The sequence below is a fragment of the Balaenoptera physalus genome, assembly GCF_965194825.1.
Source record: "Balaenoptera physalus genome assembly, chromosome: 10".
Classification (NCBI taxonomy): Eukaryota; Metazoa; Chordata; class Mammalia; order Artiodactyla; family Balaenopteridae; genus Balaenoptera; species Balaenoptera physalus.
In genome coordinates, this window is record NC_138889.1 from 103,858,202 (window position 1) to 103,874,332 (window position 16,131).

The window sequence follows — 16,131 nt, forward strand, 5'->3', positions numbered from 1 at the left end:
ATGCATTCAGGATGAAAAAACAAAAAGGCACTTGTGCTTTGGAAAAACAAGCTCCTGAGATAGAGATACCTCAGGAAAAAATTTTAATGAAGCCAGATTCTTGCACCTTCCCATGCATAGAAAAGCACTAAAATCATTAACTGAGATATCTGATCCTCGCGACTAGCAGTCATTTTCTACCAAGAGGTGTGCTTGACTGCATACACTCCCAGGCCAAAATCGTATCTATACCGGCTTCTCAGAGCCACTGAGTGGCTGTTTCCTCGGCAATAGTCCATATATAGTAAGGCCCCTCCATAAAACTGAAACCCACAGCTCTCGCACTGTGCGTTTTTCTTTCAGTTGACAGTTTTGGTGACCACAAAGGGAGCCAGAGCAGACTTCTCTCCTTCACCTGAACTCTCCAAGGATCTGGAGCCCTGGTACCAACGAGGGCCCCTTGTGCCTTCTGCCCCTTCAGTGACTCCAGACGACTGGGTGAGTCTCTCCTGAGTCTCAGAGCTCCCATCTTGGTTGGCAATCCTGAGTTCCATTCGGTAGTAGATAAAAAAGGTAGCTGACTTCTCAGTTGAAAGATACAGAGAAAGTGCTCGGTTGAAAGACACTCAGAAAACTATCCAGTTGAAAGACACCGGGAAGGTTCTGACTGGGTGATTAGGTAGGAGGCTGGCCTGACGTCTTTCATCAAATTGGCAATTTAACAGGGTTTGTCAGGACAAAAGCGAAGATACCAGATGAGAGCTTTCGGCTCCAAAAACGGACACGGCTCTCACCGGCCAGTTACGACTTTCTCAGGCGACTGAGAAATTTACGGAAGCGGTGAAGGCGAATCCTCATACCGTGCAGCAGTCCCATAGGGAAACCCACTCATTAATTTTAAAAACTAGCTCATCCAGGGACCCACACATAGGGATTGGCCATCCAGGGCTCTGTGTGCCCATAGTGGTTTTAGACTGCCAGAGGGAGAAACGGGGACACATAGAAGAGCTGAAACGACCTCGGGTGACACCTAGAGGTGCCTGATTGCACCTATTCCCTAGCCAAAATCATGTATATACTGGCTTCTCCCCCTAACTCCTTGGAGCAGCTTCTCAGAGCTACTGAGAGGTTGTTCCCCAGGCGGTAGTCCGCAGTAAGGTCTCCAAATAAAACTGAAATCCACAAGTCTTACGTTGTGCATTTTTCTTTCAGTCGACAAAATCAATGTCCCCGCTGGCAGCCATGTCTTCACTTCTCAAATTCACTGGAACCACAACACTACTTTTAACTCATCAAAGTTTATTATGGCAATTAATTATATAATACAAACATACCGGCGATCGTTCATCCAGTTCAGAAGCACTCGAACCAGGAGAGTCCATTAGTGATTTCTCTGTATAAATAACTTATGAGAAGCAAGCACAGCTGGTCAGGGACCGACAGGGCTAATCGAGCATCTCATCGCACGCACCCACTGATGGCACGCAGGCCGGGGAGGGGGGCAGGCACCAGAAGGTCGAGTTTCCTCATTGGGCCCCAGCACCCCAGGCCCACCAGATGCTGGGTACTTGAGTAGTGGACAATTCAAGGCACATATGACTTCCTAACAGATAGCAGCTCCAGAGTCTGCCCTTGAGACCTGGTTCACATCTGCAGCAACCAAGGTAATGCTTTATTCATCACACCCCCCGCTTTGGTCTATTGTCACTTTTATTACTGAATGTGCTGAAAATCCCCAATGTGCTGGGGGCTGCACGTGGCTCGGAGTCACAATCCCTGCGCTTTACATTCTGAAGACAAGAGAGATGCAAAGAAATGCTCCGACATAGTGATGGCGTTTTACAAAGCACCACGTGGGAAGTAACTGTTAGGATATCTTTTGATGTCTCTCTTAGGAGGGCTTTTGGGGGTGGGGAAGAGTTACATCAGGCAGCCAAAGGAAGGGGATGAAGTGAGGGCTGCTGTGAATGAGATTCAAGGCACTGAAGGAGTGGACAGATAGGGTGGGCCTCAGAAGTCAACCAGAAGCAGGGCACTCCAGACAAGAGGTGGCTGGGGAGGTGACTCGGCCCTGCACTCCTGAATGAGCTCCTGATGTGGCCACAGTCTCCTGGGCCAGAACTGCCCCCTCTCCTCCAGCCAGAGGCTCCAAGGTAGCCCCCGGATCCTCCAACCAGGGCAAGCAAGGTCTGGGGTCCGCCTCCACAATCCCCGGCCTGCTCACCGCGCTGGCTCTGCTGCTGTCGTTCAAACCAGCACACAGGACAAGCTTAACTGACATCAGCCTATCAGAGTTCAATTATGGTTTTACGTGACTTAAAAATCATTATTTTTCCTAACTCTGTTCTCTCCCCCTGATCCAACCCTGCCATGGTGCGTGGGGCAGGCCATCCTTGAATGGACCCAAGAGACACAGAGCGCTACATCCCTTAGCGTGGGTACCACGGTCGAACATGCCAAATCCCAGAGGAGAGGGAGGGGGTGAGCAGGGGCCAGCCAGCCAGCCCGTCACCGAGATAACTCCACGTTTGGTTCAGACGTCCGTGAGTGAGTGCAGCCACAAGATGTCCACAAACGCATGCAGCCGGGCACCCCAACCGGGCGCCCACAGAGAGGACCGAGCTCCCTGCCTGGTGAGAACCAGGAAAGCCAAAGCCAGTCACCAAAACCAGGCGCGCCCTTCCCCCAGGAGGCCAGCAAGCACTGGGACCGTCTGGCACAGCCAAGCCAGCCACACTGCCTGGTGCCTTGCCAGGCCTGTGTGCTCCCAGCCAGGTCCCTCCAGGCCCCCATGCAGGACACAAGTCCACGGGGAGCCAACTCCACTTCCAGTTGAACCTCGAATCTCAGCAGGGGGTGGGCCAAAGGTTGTGGTACAGGTGGAAGTAGGGAAGGGCCAAGGGCCAGGACGGTGCCTAATACCCAGGCCAGGCAGGACCCTGAGGCAGTGGAAACCCATAGGGAGGGGCAGGCCCAGGGGGATAGGGCGACTGAAGGGGGCCTGAGGGCTGGGGCTGCGTTGGGTACGGAGGTTTTCCTCCTGTTGAGAGGTAGGGGGGCTGTTGAGGATAACCAGGACCGAGGGCCCGGCCCCCCGCCACGGGGTACCCAGGGCCGGAGACACCAGCGGGGGCCACGGGATAGGCCGGCCGGGGCGGCGTGCTCCTCTGTGGGGACCAGGAGTAGCCTGCGGCAGCCCTGGGTCCTGGCTGGGCCGACGGGTACGGGGGACCCAAAGGCCCACTGTAGGAAAAAGAGGGCTGGGACACCACAGGGAATGGGGCCGGCGGGAGCGCCCCCTGGGCGGTGGGGCCCACGGGCAAGCCTGGAGAGGGGCTGTAGGGCAACGGGTAGGGAGGGACCGCCACCGGTGGCTGCTGATCTTCCGCGACAGGCGGCGTCGCCTGGGGGCCCGGGAGAGATGGGGGAGGCGGGCGGGGAGGAGGGGCGTCCCCAGCCAGCTCCAGGGAGGCCCTGGGCTTCCTCATCGCATCCTGGAGCTTCTCCACGCGCACCCGGCGCAGATGGGACAGCATCCTCATGGAGGAGAAGTTCTCCAGAAACGTGTCCAAGGGCACCTCGCCCTCCAGGAACTTCTCAGCCATGGCCTGGAAGACATAAGCTCCAGTGGCAACAGGGGTCTGCCGGGATCGAGGCCACCTGAATACCCCCAGGTCAGAGGTCAGCTGCGGCCCTCCCACCCCAGCCAGGCTCAGGAGCTGCCTGTCTTCTCTGGCCCGCCCCGCTTTGGGAATTTCTCTCTATGGCCCTTCTCACTGCTGATATATTATACAAGCGCGTGTTTATTTACTCTGTCTCCCTCACCAGGACATCAGCTCCCAGAGGGCGGGGACCACCTGTCATGGCCACCGCCGCCCCCACCCCGGCATCGGGCCAGGCTCACAGCAGCTGCTGCACGGTCTGTCGACTGGCCACATGAACACTGGCCCCCTGGTCACTAGCACAGCCCAGCCCAGGGGCTGTGGGACCTGGGAGCATCTTCCACCCAGAGCATGGACATGTGGAGAGAGCCAGTCTGCCCACAGAGAGTGAAGAGAGGCCCAGAGGGAAGCAGAAGAGAGAGACCTGGCAGCCCCAGGAGAGGGGAGGGGCTGGGGGCCTGGCTTCAGCCCTCGAGGGCTCCTACTGCACTGCCCTCCCACCCAGGCCTGCCAGCTGCCCCGCAGCTGTGCTGTCTGTCGCCCATTTCTGCTTCAGCCAATGATGTTAGGTTCCTGTTCTCTGCCTCCAAAAGGGCCTCCACTGGGACCCCGGTGGAGATGCCATTCACCGCTGCTGTTGACTAAAGCCCTGGTCGCACGCCCTGCAGACACTGGTACTCAGGACAAGGGCTCCTGCTCCAGGGGCCAAGTATTCAAGGAAGAGGGGGTGTCAACGGCCATCTCACCTCAGACTCTTCTTCAATCTTCATGCTTTCTATCTTCAGAAGGTCCAACAAGGCCCCTAGCTGCGGTGCTGAAGAAAATTTCTCTGGAAGGAAGGGCAGAAAGGTTGACATTTCAAAAGTGCCTCTGGATTCCGTGGTGGCGGCCAAGGTTTCTGCAAGGCTCTCCGAGAGTCCTGTGTGCTGGGGGCCCAGCCACCGCCCTGGGGTCCGCAGCGGAGTCCCTTCTGGTCGGTTCCCTTCCTGAGCAGAGAGGAGCTCAGCTGAGCCCATCCACGCCAGCCCAGGAAGCAAGAGACCTCAGGCTTCGGAGCCCACCCACCCCCACCCCCCAATCCTGTTCTTCCTCTCGGGGAGTCACTTCATCTGCCTGAGCGTCAAGTCCCCCACCTTCAGGACCAGGACAGCCCACCTTCACAGACAGCAGGCTGGGACACAGAGAGCCCGGGCCAGCTCCACAAATCACCAGAGCGGCGCTGGCCGAGTGGCCAGCAGCAGCTCAGGACGCATGCTCTCTGCATTCAAATCCCAACTCCGCCTCTGCGTAGCTGTGAGGCCCTAGCCACGTTCCTGCGTCTCCCTGAGCCTCACTCCTCTCAACTATGACGTGAGAATGACGACAGTACCTACCCTTAGATGGCTGTTAAAGCACTTAGCCAGGGCCAGGGACGTGGTGACCCACAGTAACTGCCGGCCCCTTCCCGTCCTGGGGAGGGAGAGGGGATCTGTCCTTCCACGTGACTCCAGCAGCACCCCCAGCCCCAGCGGGAATGGGGACCCCGAGTGGGCAGAGGCGCCCCCAGCGCACACTCCAGGGGCCGGCCGCCTACCCAGCTTCGCCTTCTGCTCCTGGCACCGCTCCACCAGCTTCCGGAGCTCCTGGTACTTGTCTGAGAGGTTCGAGCGGCTGATCTCCAGGGGACCCTGGAACTCCAGGTTCTGCTCGGCCAGGCTCCGGTTGGTGGCCAGTGCCATCTCCCGCTCCAGCTGCAGGTCCTGGACCTACAGAGCAGGACACTTGACCGTGAGACCCGCCACACCACCACTCAGCTCACGGGGGGCTGGACCTGGGGCTTCCGGGACCCGTCACTCACCATGGGGGAGTGGGGCGACACTCAGCCCCCAACTAGAGTCAGACGGACCCAGGTTCAAACTCTGGGCAAAGCGCTCCAAACCAGACACCTCACCGAATCCTTAACCCCACAGCCTACGTGGTGGATGCACACAAAGGGCCACGTGACGAGCGGGAGGAGACCCCCCGTGGGCTGGGCAGAGCTCCAGGGAGGGGGGCGGAGAAAGTCAGAGCCTTCCTAGGAGGGAAGGGACCAAGTCCCAACCACTTGTCCCCGGGATTCAGAGTCAAGAGACCTCCTCGGAGGTGCACTGATGTGGCCCAGACCAGACCACAGGCCAGACACGCAACGAAGCCCCCAAATAAAGTTAGTGTGAGCAGTGAGAATGCCAGGGCCAGCCCGTGACACCGACTCCAGAGAGACCCGTCCCTGCCTCCTCCACAGGTGTGTCCTACAGAGAAGCTGCCCAGATGAGCTAACAGACAGGCCCCCAAGAACTGCAGGGGAGGCCCCAGGACCAGCTGAGGACTCCCACCAGCACAGGCGACCCGTGGCCCCTGAGGCTCTGATGCCAACCTTTGCACCTGGATGTGCCCCACTGAAAGCATGCCCCCAAGCTGAGCAGCACTTTCCCCGCGGCCAGGTCCTTTGTTGTCACCAGCCGGTGAGGCGGCAGCCTCGGGAACCCTTCCCAGACCCGCTCTGACCTGAAGCCCTGTCCATTTGTCGGGGAGTCCTCTTTACTGACAGGAGGGCAGAGAGTCAGACCCACACCCCTGAGGGAACGGGGACACCAGCAGCACCAGTGGCACCAACACCCACAGCAGGGCTCAGGGCACAGCTTGGCAAGACCAGCTTCCACGCGGGAGCCACTGGGCAGCTTCTCCACCACGGTCGGCACGTGGCGAGCCAAGCCTGACTGTCTCGTCCCCAATCAGACGCAGGAAGGCCACGGGCATCCTGGAGGAGGGGGCTTCCGGGGGCTGCCATCCTGCCGGTCCCCAGCCACAGGGCCTCGGGCCCTCTGCTCTGTGGTGGGCCTGCAGCCTGCTCTCCATGCTCCAGACTGCAAGGAGAGACGCCACGGCTACCAGAAGTCATGGGGCCTGGCCACGGCCTCTCAGGTCTGCCCCACACCTGGGCTGTCTGCCTTGCTGCCACCAATACCCTCTGGAGCCACTGAGCAAGCACCCTGACTCAGGGACGCCCGCACTGCGGAGTTCCAGTCTCCCTTTCATCAGCCATGAGAGCTTTTCTTTTCTTATGCGTCTGACACAGAGCGGGGGGCCTGAAGGCCTCTGCTCAGCTGCCCCCCTACGGGGCCCCAGATCCTCAGCGGACATGTCCTCTGTATACCTCCGCTGCCTTTTCCCTGGATCTTAACCAGTAAATCTATGCCGTGTCACTTTCCCCTAAACCTGGTCCTACCCGTTTCTGCCCCCTTTCCCCAGAGCCTCCCCCAAATCTTTCTCCATTAGGGGTTCACTATGAAGCCCTTGACCCCTATTATAATAGGTCAATAAGACAGTTCAAGCACCCCACCAGAAGACCCCAGTATTCACACTCTTCCACGTGGAGAGAGGTCCCCTACTCTTCTCTCCAAGCAAAGTCCGCTCCCCAAACTCAGAGAGCTCCCATCTCTCCTCACAATCCCATGGCGACTCAATTACCATCTTATAGCCCGTGGTAGGAACCTAGTCCGAGGGGCTTTGAAAGTCTACGGAGTTCGCCCTCCTTCATTTTTCCCTTGATCTCATGAGCGTTCTTCCCCTCAGAGAATACACATCGATTAGTCAGGCCCGGCTGCACACCACAAAACTCAACTTGCCTTTTGCCCAAGGTGTTGTTTCTGCCTACGTCTTCCGTCATTCTGCACTTCGCCACACCTTCCATCAGCCTGTCTAGCTCGGAAGTCAACAAATTCTATATAATTATGTAATTCGGTCAGTTGCTATGAAGTTTTCTGCATGTGAGAGCAGGCCTTGGAGTTCCCAGCACACTGTGCTCGTGGCAGATTCGAGAAGCACTTGGTGCTTACCGCGTGTTAGACAAGGGGGTGAAGGCCAGCATCGAGCCAGCCCAGAGCCGGACCCCGGCTGAGCTCACGGCCTCACCCACCCGGAGAGGCGGCCTTGGAGCTTAACCAAGACGAGCCTTGCTCACACCCTCGCTGGACGAGCTTGGGGCAGCAGGTCGTACCACATCCACGCCCTGTGCTCCGTGCCCTCCAGCCCCAGCAAAGGCTGCTCCTGGCGGGGAGAGGGGCGGTGGGAGCGGCCAGAGCACCAGTCGGGAAGGAGCAAGGACCACGTCCGGGCTGCACAAGCCCTCACGGAGCGGGAAGTGGTCCGCGTGGCCAGGAGAAGCTGGATGGCGAGGCTTCCCTTTTTTGGGGTCAGATACTATGAATGTGCAGAAGAGACACACCATGCCCATTCATCAGGAAAAATGGAAACACATTCCAAAGGCCAACCAACGAGCTCGGCATTATTTGTGTCTGTGTCTCCCAAGCATCGGGGGCGGGAGGCGGCAGTGTGCGGAGCTGCGGACAGGCTGCGGCCACTCAAGGAGTGACCATGGGCACGTCCAGCTCTGCGGCCGCATCTGGTCACCTGACCTTTCCGACCTCGCAGGGGAGTCACGGGGTCAAGGCGACGGAAAGGGTGGGGAGAGCCCTTTATAAAGTGTAAAGCTCTGCACGTTCAGAAGGGTTGTTTTATTCCCGTGAGGACCATGATTAGGAACTGAGACGGTCAGGTGTCTGTTACGATAGGGAAGGGGTTAAGCAGGAGACAAGCCTAATCCCAGCCCCAGAACGGCTCCTCCCGGAGATGCAGGGCCAGAATCCAGGCTGCAGCAACAGTGGGGGCGGCTCCTGGGGCATGCGGGTCCCCAAAGGCACCAGGCGCCAGAGTTGGCGCGGGGGCCCTGGACTTCCTGGCACTGCGCCCCCGGAACTCCCAGAGGGCCCAGGAACTAGACTGAGACCCCAGGGGCTCCTCTGCCTGGCCAGGGTGAAGGCCACAGAACAGGCAGATAAGCTCGGCCCAAACCCCCAACAAGCCAGTGTCCTTAAGAAGGGCCTCAGGGGTGGGACGAATTGGGAGATTGGGACTGACGTATACACACCACTATGTATAAAATAGATAACTAATGAGCACCTACTGTATATCACAGGGAATTCTACTCAGTGCTTTGTGGTGACCTAAACGGGAAGGAAATCCAAAAAAGATGGGATATATGTCTATGTATAGCTGATTCACTTTGCTGTACAGCAGAAACTAACACAACACTGTAAAGCAACTATACCCCAATAAAAATTAATAAAATTAAATTAAAAAAAGAAGGGCCTCAGTCCCATCTGCTATCCTTGGCCCCACGACAGCCTTCCTCTACCTCAGGGAAGTCTTGGGCCAGCCGGTCGATGGCCGCCGGGTCATTCTGCATCTCCTCCAGCTCCTCCAGGGTCTTGTCTTTCAGGGTCTCCATCTTTCCCTGGGAGCACAGAACGACACTGAAGTGAGGAAGGGACTGCTCAGGGGGAAGGGACCCCCAAGCCCATATTCATCATCTGTCAAAGGACCAACTGGAGTTTCCCAACGATGCCTCCACTCCACAGGGAGGACCAAGGAGGGTCAGAGTCCGGCCACCCTGACCATCCCCGTCCCCAGGGAGACCAAGAAGCCGCTCCTCCACCCAAACCATGAACAGCAGGCCACACGGAGGCACTGGGCAGTCAGAGGCAAAACCATGGTTCCTGGCGGTGCCAGATGAAGCTCTCCAAGGAGCAGACAGGAAAGGCAGGAGGAGGGAGGCTGACAGCCAGGGACAGAGACTAAACTTGGCCCAAGGCCGCCTGTGAGCCCTGATGCCAGCACACACTCTGGGAGGTGTCCATTTCTGCCTGAACCCTAAATACACCCACCCTCCACATGGGGGCTTTGCTGGCTTTAACATCACAGGCTCAGGAGCCTCCCTGCCGGTTATGTTTAGCGCGAACCAACCACCTTCGGTTTCCCTCAAGCATTCTCTGCAACAGCCATCCACTCCACGTGCCACAAAAACAGACTGTCAGGACTTCCCTGGTGGCGCAGTGGTTAAGAATCCGCCTGCCAACGCAGGGGACACGGGTTCGAGCCCTGGTCCGGGAAGATCCCACATGCTGCGGAGCAACTAAGCCCGTGCACCACAACTACTGAGCCTGCGCTCTAGAGCCCACGAGCCACAACTACTGAAGCCCGCGTGCCACAAGTACTGAAGCCCGCGCACCTAGAGCCTCTGCTCCACAACAACAGAAGCCACCACAATGAGAAGCCCGCGCACTGCAACGAAGAGTAGCCCCCGCTCGCCACAACTAGAGAAAGGCCCGCGCACGGCGATGAAGACCCGATGCAGCCAAAAATAAATAAATAAATTTATTTTAAAAAAACCCAAAAAAACAGACTATCACATGCGTGCCCTCGTCAGAGAAGGACAAAAAAATCACCACCAAGTTGGCCCTACAGCCACCAGAAGGAAAAGAAATCGACCAACCTGAATGGGACGCCTGCTTTGACAGAAGACCTGGTTTCAGCGGTCCTCTCCCTGTCGCTCGGCCCAGAGGAACATCGATGTCTGTGTGACACAGGGGTCACAGCCAGGCCCCAGGACGGAGCCCCAGCGAGAAGAGGAAGCACCAGGACTTGCTTCCCTTCTGCTGACAGGATCCTCTCCTCTCATCTGTTTTTACCTTTTCTAGATGTGTGTTTTATAGTGCTCATTTCTCATTACAGAGGCTCTGTCAATCTTCCAAAGATTCCAACACTACAGAACCCCAGAGCCCCCCACCCCTGGCGCCAGGGCTCAGCGGGAGTGACGACTGGGCCGAGGGGCCACTGTGGAATCGAGGCCCAGGGTTATGGCTGTGCAGCCAGAGGTGACCTCCAGGCCTGCTTCCTCGTCTGGACTAGTAAGGGAAGGCATCTCCCAGAGCGGCAGAAAGATGAAGGAGAAACCAATAAACAGAGACCACACGACCCCATTTGTCAGGAAGGCCCGGGTTTACCCCTCATGTCCCGGTGTAGCTATAAAAGGTGCCCCTTTTCATGCTCAAAAGTGTCCCAGGACTTCCCTGGCGGTCCAGTGGTTAAGACTCCTCGCTTCCACTGCTGGGGCTGTGAGTTCAATCCCTGGTTGGGGAACTAAGATCCCACCTACCGCACGGCATAGCCAAAAAAAAAATAAAAAGTGTCCCGGTTTAGACAACAAATTCCATGGTCACCCTACTGATAAAGGGCTACCCAAACAGGGTCACCCCCACTTTCTGTTACCTACTGAGGGTTGAATGTCGCCCCCAAACTCCAAGACAAGGAATGCCAAGCTTCGATGGGCACCTAAACCTGGGGGGACACTTGCTGAGAAAGCAGGTGCCCCAGCCCCACCCTCAGAGCCCTGTGTCGTAGGCCAGGGTCGGGCCCAGAAATCCAGAAGCTCTCCCAGAGATGCTGATGCAGCTGATGCGGGGCCAGATTCTGAGAAGGACGACAGCTCGTTGCTAGCCATGTGAAACGGAGGCCACTGGTTACTGAGCCTCGCAGCGTGAGTTTTACACGCGCTGTTTCTCCTACTCCTGCAAGGGGGCAGCACCGTCCCACTGGCAGGTGGGGATCAGAAAGGTTACAAATGGCAGAGTTAAAATTCTGCACTCTGTCTACACCTCACCCTGCTGCTCCCAAAACCCTTGGGCTAAAGGTTGGGGCAGAGGCACAGCAGACCGCAGGGGCCTGGGGAAGGAGCAGAAATGGGGAGGCCCACCCTATTACACTGCAAACCCAGTGAGTCCACCACAAGCTGGACACGCAAGAGGAACGGAGAAACATTCTGAAGATCTGGAACATCAGGTGCCTGGACTCGATCAGACTCACCTCTGAGTCCTGGGCCCTGCCACTTGCCATTGTGGGGCCCTGCACAGTGGACCCACCCTGAGCCTCAGGCTCCTCAACTGTAAAATGGGTTCATGCCACGGTCAACACAGGCAAAGCTCTGGCCAGCGTGAGGCCTGGCCTAGAACAAATGCTGGCAAAAGGCTCCAACACCACAGAAGTCACTTATTTGTTACTGAGGCCTCCAACACAGCCCAAACTTGCTGGGCCTCAACGGCACCCATCCTGGCTCCACCCAGAGCGGGACCTGCCACAGAAGGGTGTCTGCTCTTTCCCACAGTCAGGGCTGAGCACAGAGATACCCCTGGACTGAGGATGGAAGCTCCAGGGTGGGAAGCTGGCTGGCCACACACAAACGGCACCGTCAGCAGTGCCATCCGCGAGGGCCCCGGGAGGTCCAGACGTGCCCACCACACACCCAGTGGGAGAGCCCCACGTAGAGCCGCAGCTCGCCAGGATGGGCCCCAACTCTCCCCAACCACTTATCACATCCGTGCTCAATGAGACCACCTTTAAGGCAGCGCAGCCTCAAGAGCCAATGGCACACCTTCTGGTCTCAGGACACCTGTCACTCCTAACATTACGGAGGACCCCAAAGAGTTTCCATTTCTGTGCATTTTAGCTATTGATATACGTATCGAAATTAAAAGTGAGAGATGTTTAAAACACAATCCGAAAGCACACACACTAGCCATCAGAAGGATGTCGTGTCGTGAACCCTCTGAAAACTCCCCTGTGTACTCATTTGAGAAAGAGAGTAAAACGGAAAATAACGTCTTAGGTTGTGGAAACTGTTCTGACCTCATAGGTGGCCAGACAGGGTCTCAGAGATACCCCCCCAGGGGTCCCTGGAACACACTTTGAGAACCACTGGCCTAGATGTTAGGAGAATGGACTCTGGAGCCAGACTGCCTGGATTTGAAGCCTGGTTCTGCCCCTTACTAGGTGTGTTATTTAATCTGTTTGTGCCTCAGTTTCTCCACCTGTAAAACGGCAGTACCTGGAACGTAGTGAGCACTACGTAGGTCTTTGCCGTTACCAGGACCCTCAAACCCACGTTACACAGCGAGTCTCGCTATTATCCAACCTCACAGACGAGGCTCTGAGAGGTGCCCAAGGTCACCAGGCCAGGAAGTGGCAGTGCCTTAACTAGTCCAGGAAGCTTCTCACCTTCCTTCCTTCCTTTCCTTCTTTCCAGTTTTATTGAGATGTAATTGCCACACACCACAGTATAAGTTTACGGTGTGCAGCGTAATGATTTGACTTACATCCATCGTGAAATGATGACCATGATAAGTTTAGGGAACAGCCATCATCTTCTACAGATACAAAATTTTTAAAATAGGAAAAAAATTTGTGTGTATGATGAGAACTCTTAGGATTTTCTCTCAACAACTTTCATATATAACATACAGTGCTAATTACACTTATCATGTTGCCTCTATAAATTACATTTTTATAAGTAAAAACCTATAAAATTGTTATAAATTATATTTATCATGATCTATTTATCATCCCTAGTACTTACTTATCTTATAATGGCAAGTCTGTGCTTTGTGTCTGCCTTCATCCAATTCCCCCTCCCCCACCCCCCTGCCTCTAGTGACCACGAATCTCTTTTTCTATGAGTTTATTTGTATGTTTCTTTGTTTCTGAATATAATTGACCTACAACCCTGTTAGTCCTATTACACAACATGGTCATTCGTTTCCGTGCATTTCAAAAAGATCGACAGGGTAAGTCTAGTTACGCTCAGTCACCGTACAAAGATATTACTTAGTTATTGACTATATTCCCCACACTGTACATCTTATACTCGTTGACTCATTTATTTTGCAACTGCAGGTCTGTACCTCTTCGTCTCCCTCACCTATTTCTCTCCTCCCCGCAACACACCCCTGCCTCTGGTAACCACCTGTTTGTTCTCTGTATCTACGTCTCTGTTTCTGTTTTGTTATGCTTGTTCATTTGTTTTTTAGATTCCACACATAAGTGAAATCATACAGTACTTGTCTTTCTCTGCCTGACTTATTTCACCTAGCATAATAATTTAACTAATTTAATTTTTAATGAAGTTTTCCTTTTTACTAAGCTACCTGTGTCCAGCTAGTTTAGCATCTGTCATCCTCTTGCCCCTTCCTCTCTGAGGGCACTCAGGTGGGTGTAGCCTCATCTGACAGAGGAAAACCAGAGACCCCGGAGAGGAAGGGATTTGTCAACGAGTCCCTGCAGAGGCAGGATGAGAATCGGGGGCTCAATCCCCCTGTGCCGTTTCTACCGAGTCTCTGCCAGGACCCCACACGCACTACCCTTGAGGAGCCTACGGCCTGACATTGAGCGCCTCCAGATGAGGCCACCACAGTGTCCAGACTGACCAGCAGGACGTGGGGGCTACAGTCTGGAGAGGACAGCCCAAGCTCTGCCACCTGCACGGGGAGATCCATACGACAAGCACACCCGCCACAACGTCAGGCTTCGAGCAGACAAGGAGAGCCGCGCTGCATGCAGGCCGAGGCAGGGTCTACGCTGGGCCTCTCAGCCCAGAAGGCCCAGGGAGCTCATCTGACTGCACAGGAGGTGCTGATGTAGGACCCACCCTGCAGCCCCCTGAGGGGCCTGGCTTCCCTGACGGGCTTGCCTTCACAAGCCACTTTCCCCCCCTCAAAAGGGAAATGTTTTGATTAAAGTCACCAAAACAAAATCTTTATAACTTTCAAGTATTTTACAACATACTGAACTGTTGTACTAATGGGGCTCACCAAAGGGTAGTACTGACGCCCCTGTGCGTCCGGTGTGCACGTCCACCCTTCTTGAACTTGTAGTGCACGTGGGCGTTCGCAGGTGAGTCTGTGAAGACAAAGCTGCCAAGCCTTCCCCCTGGGCCTCAGGGTCCCAGGTCACACAAAGTCCCTGATGTTGCTAAAACCTGTGTGAGGCCGCTGATTCCACAAGGACAGGGGCAGCGGCAAGGACGTAACTCATCAAAGTCTGGTAATAAGTCACTGTAGATATTTAGCAAGAAAGGGGACTGTCCTGTGTTCAGCAAAGAATGGTGGCCAATCAAGAAATAAATAAGCAAGGGAGCACCCCAGGCGATTCCAGGGTGTGCTGAGGTGTGTGAGCCCCGTACCACTACACACGGCCCCGAGATGCCTTCCCCTCCAACCACCGGCCCAAATGATAACGTTCCTCTGCCAGCTGAAGCCCCACACCCGGTTCTGTTTGATGGCTTTAAACTCCTCGTGGTGGGACCTCCCTGGTGGTCCAGTGGTTAAGAATCGGTCTTGCAATGCAGGGGATGACAGTTCGATCCCTGGTCCGGGAACTGAGATCCCACAATGCCGCAGGGCAACTAAGCCCACGCGCCACAATGAAAGATCCCACGAGCCGCAACGAAGACCCAACACAGCCAAAAAATAAATAAATACATAAATATTTTTTTTAAAAAAAAAAGAAAGAAAGAGAAGAAACTGTTGTTTACAAAAAAATAAACTCCTCGTGGCAAAAAATCCCTGAAACATCTATCTACCTGGTGATCTGGATAATCACATGTCTTTTAGACAGCAAGAACTCACCCCAAACGGGCAAGGAATGAAACCCACAGCTCCCCTAATTAGACCACGATCTCCCTGGATCAGGCCCCCGGGCCAGGGAAGAGGATTCCATTCTGCTGGTATGCGCCAAAGCCTTGAACCTGGCATTCCTCCACCCTTCTGGGATGACTATCTCTGCCATTCCCTGATTGGGAAAGAGGGCTACTCTCAAACACAGAAAGAAGAAAGACCATCTCAGCCCTGTGGTCATAAAAAGCCTCTCTCCTGTGTCAATTCCCTTTCATTGCAGACTTCAAAGCAGGCCATACATGTTTGAAATGCCTCAAGAACTTCAGGTATGAAACACCTTCATTTCATGCAGGTCATTAGAATGAACTCTCAAGATCAGCCTGCATATTCCGAAGTCCTCAACACTACTGGAAGCGGACTCTTTCCATATAGCGAGTTTTCAGGTGAAATGTACTCGGCCATAGTGGGATGTGGGCTGTAGTGCTTTTCTTCTTATTCCACCTTTTCTGGTTTCTAACTCAACATCCCTCTATGATGCCCATTTCACAGGAGGTGAAATTAAGGTAGAGTGGCATGTAACTTGCCTATAGAGACAAGAGAGGGGGCACCAGAGCTAGGAGCCCTGACCTGGCCCACTGCTCCTTCCACCAGGCTCTGCCCACCCAGCCGCCTCCACTCACACTGCTCCACGAGAGGCTGCTGGCATGTGCAAGAGCCACACGTCCCCATTTCTTCTGGAATAGGTGTGCTCAGGATCCCATGCCCAAACGTGCCCCACTCAATTTTCCTTACTTGTCAAATGGGACCCTGATGGTCCCACAGCTCAAAGCCCTTTGCAAACTCTCCCATTAATTTATATGATCAGCCTAGTAAGTAAAGTGAACACAGGGCATAATCACCCCTACTTCAGAGATGAAATGAAAGTCAGAGAGAAACAGTAAGGGTATTTATTGCCCAAGGTCCTATAAACGGCTGTATTGCCCAAGGTCCTGCAAACTCTTGAGGTCGAACCACCAGAGGCCAGCGTCCCTTCCCATCTCCGGTATTTTGATTTCACAAACGACACAGGGGAGCGATGAGGGTAGAGTTTAGGTATAAGGTCGTCCAAGATGCAGAGATTACAAGCCCGTGCAAGTCACCGATCACCTGGGCCCCCCTCGGTGCCTGCCTCCCGGGTGGAGGTGGCTCAC

The 16,131-nt window shown here is 55.1% G+C and overlaps 1 protein-coding gene across 5 annotated transcripts in view; it reads right to left on the reverse strand.

Annotated features, from left to right (window-relative positions):
• Positions 1–1,261: 1,261 nt before the first annotated feature.
• The window catches only part of VPS37C (VPS37C subunit of ESCRT-I), a 29,821-nt gene continuing 14,951 nt past the window's right edge, over positions 1,262–16,131 (reverse strand). The window contains exons 1-5 of one of the 5 annotated variants that reach the window (XM_082477717.1): positions 9,991–10,721; positions 8,854–8,952; positions 5,215–5,386; positions 4,388–4,470; positions 1,262–3,587 (exon numbers count right to left, since the gene is read on the reverse strand). In XM_082477717.1, coding sequence (XP_082333843.1) covers positions 2,895–3,587; positions 4,388–4,470; positions 5,215–5,386; positions 8,854–8,946 — 1,041 coding nt within the window. In that variant the 5' untranslated portion in view covers positions 8,947–8,952; positions 9,991–10,721 and the 3' untranslated portion in view covers positions 1,262–2,894. Of the gene's footprint in view, positions 3,588–4,387; positions 4,471–5,014; positions 5,195–5,214; positions 5,387–8,622; positions 8,663–8,853; positions 8,954–9,990; positions 10,722–16,131 lie in introns of those variants that run through there. The other 4 variants (XM_082477718.1, XM_082477716.1, XM_082477719.1 and 1 more) reach the window with 4 other exon arrangements.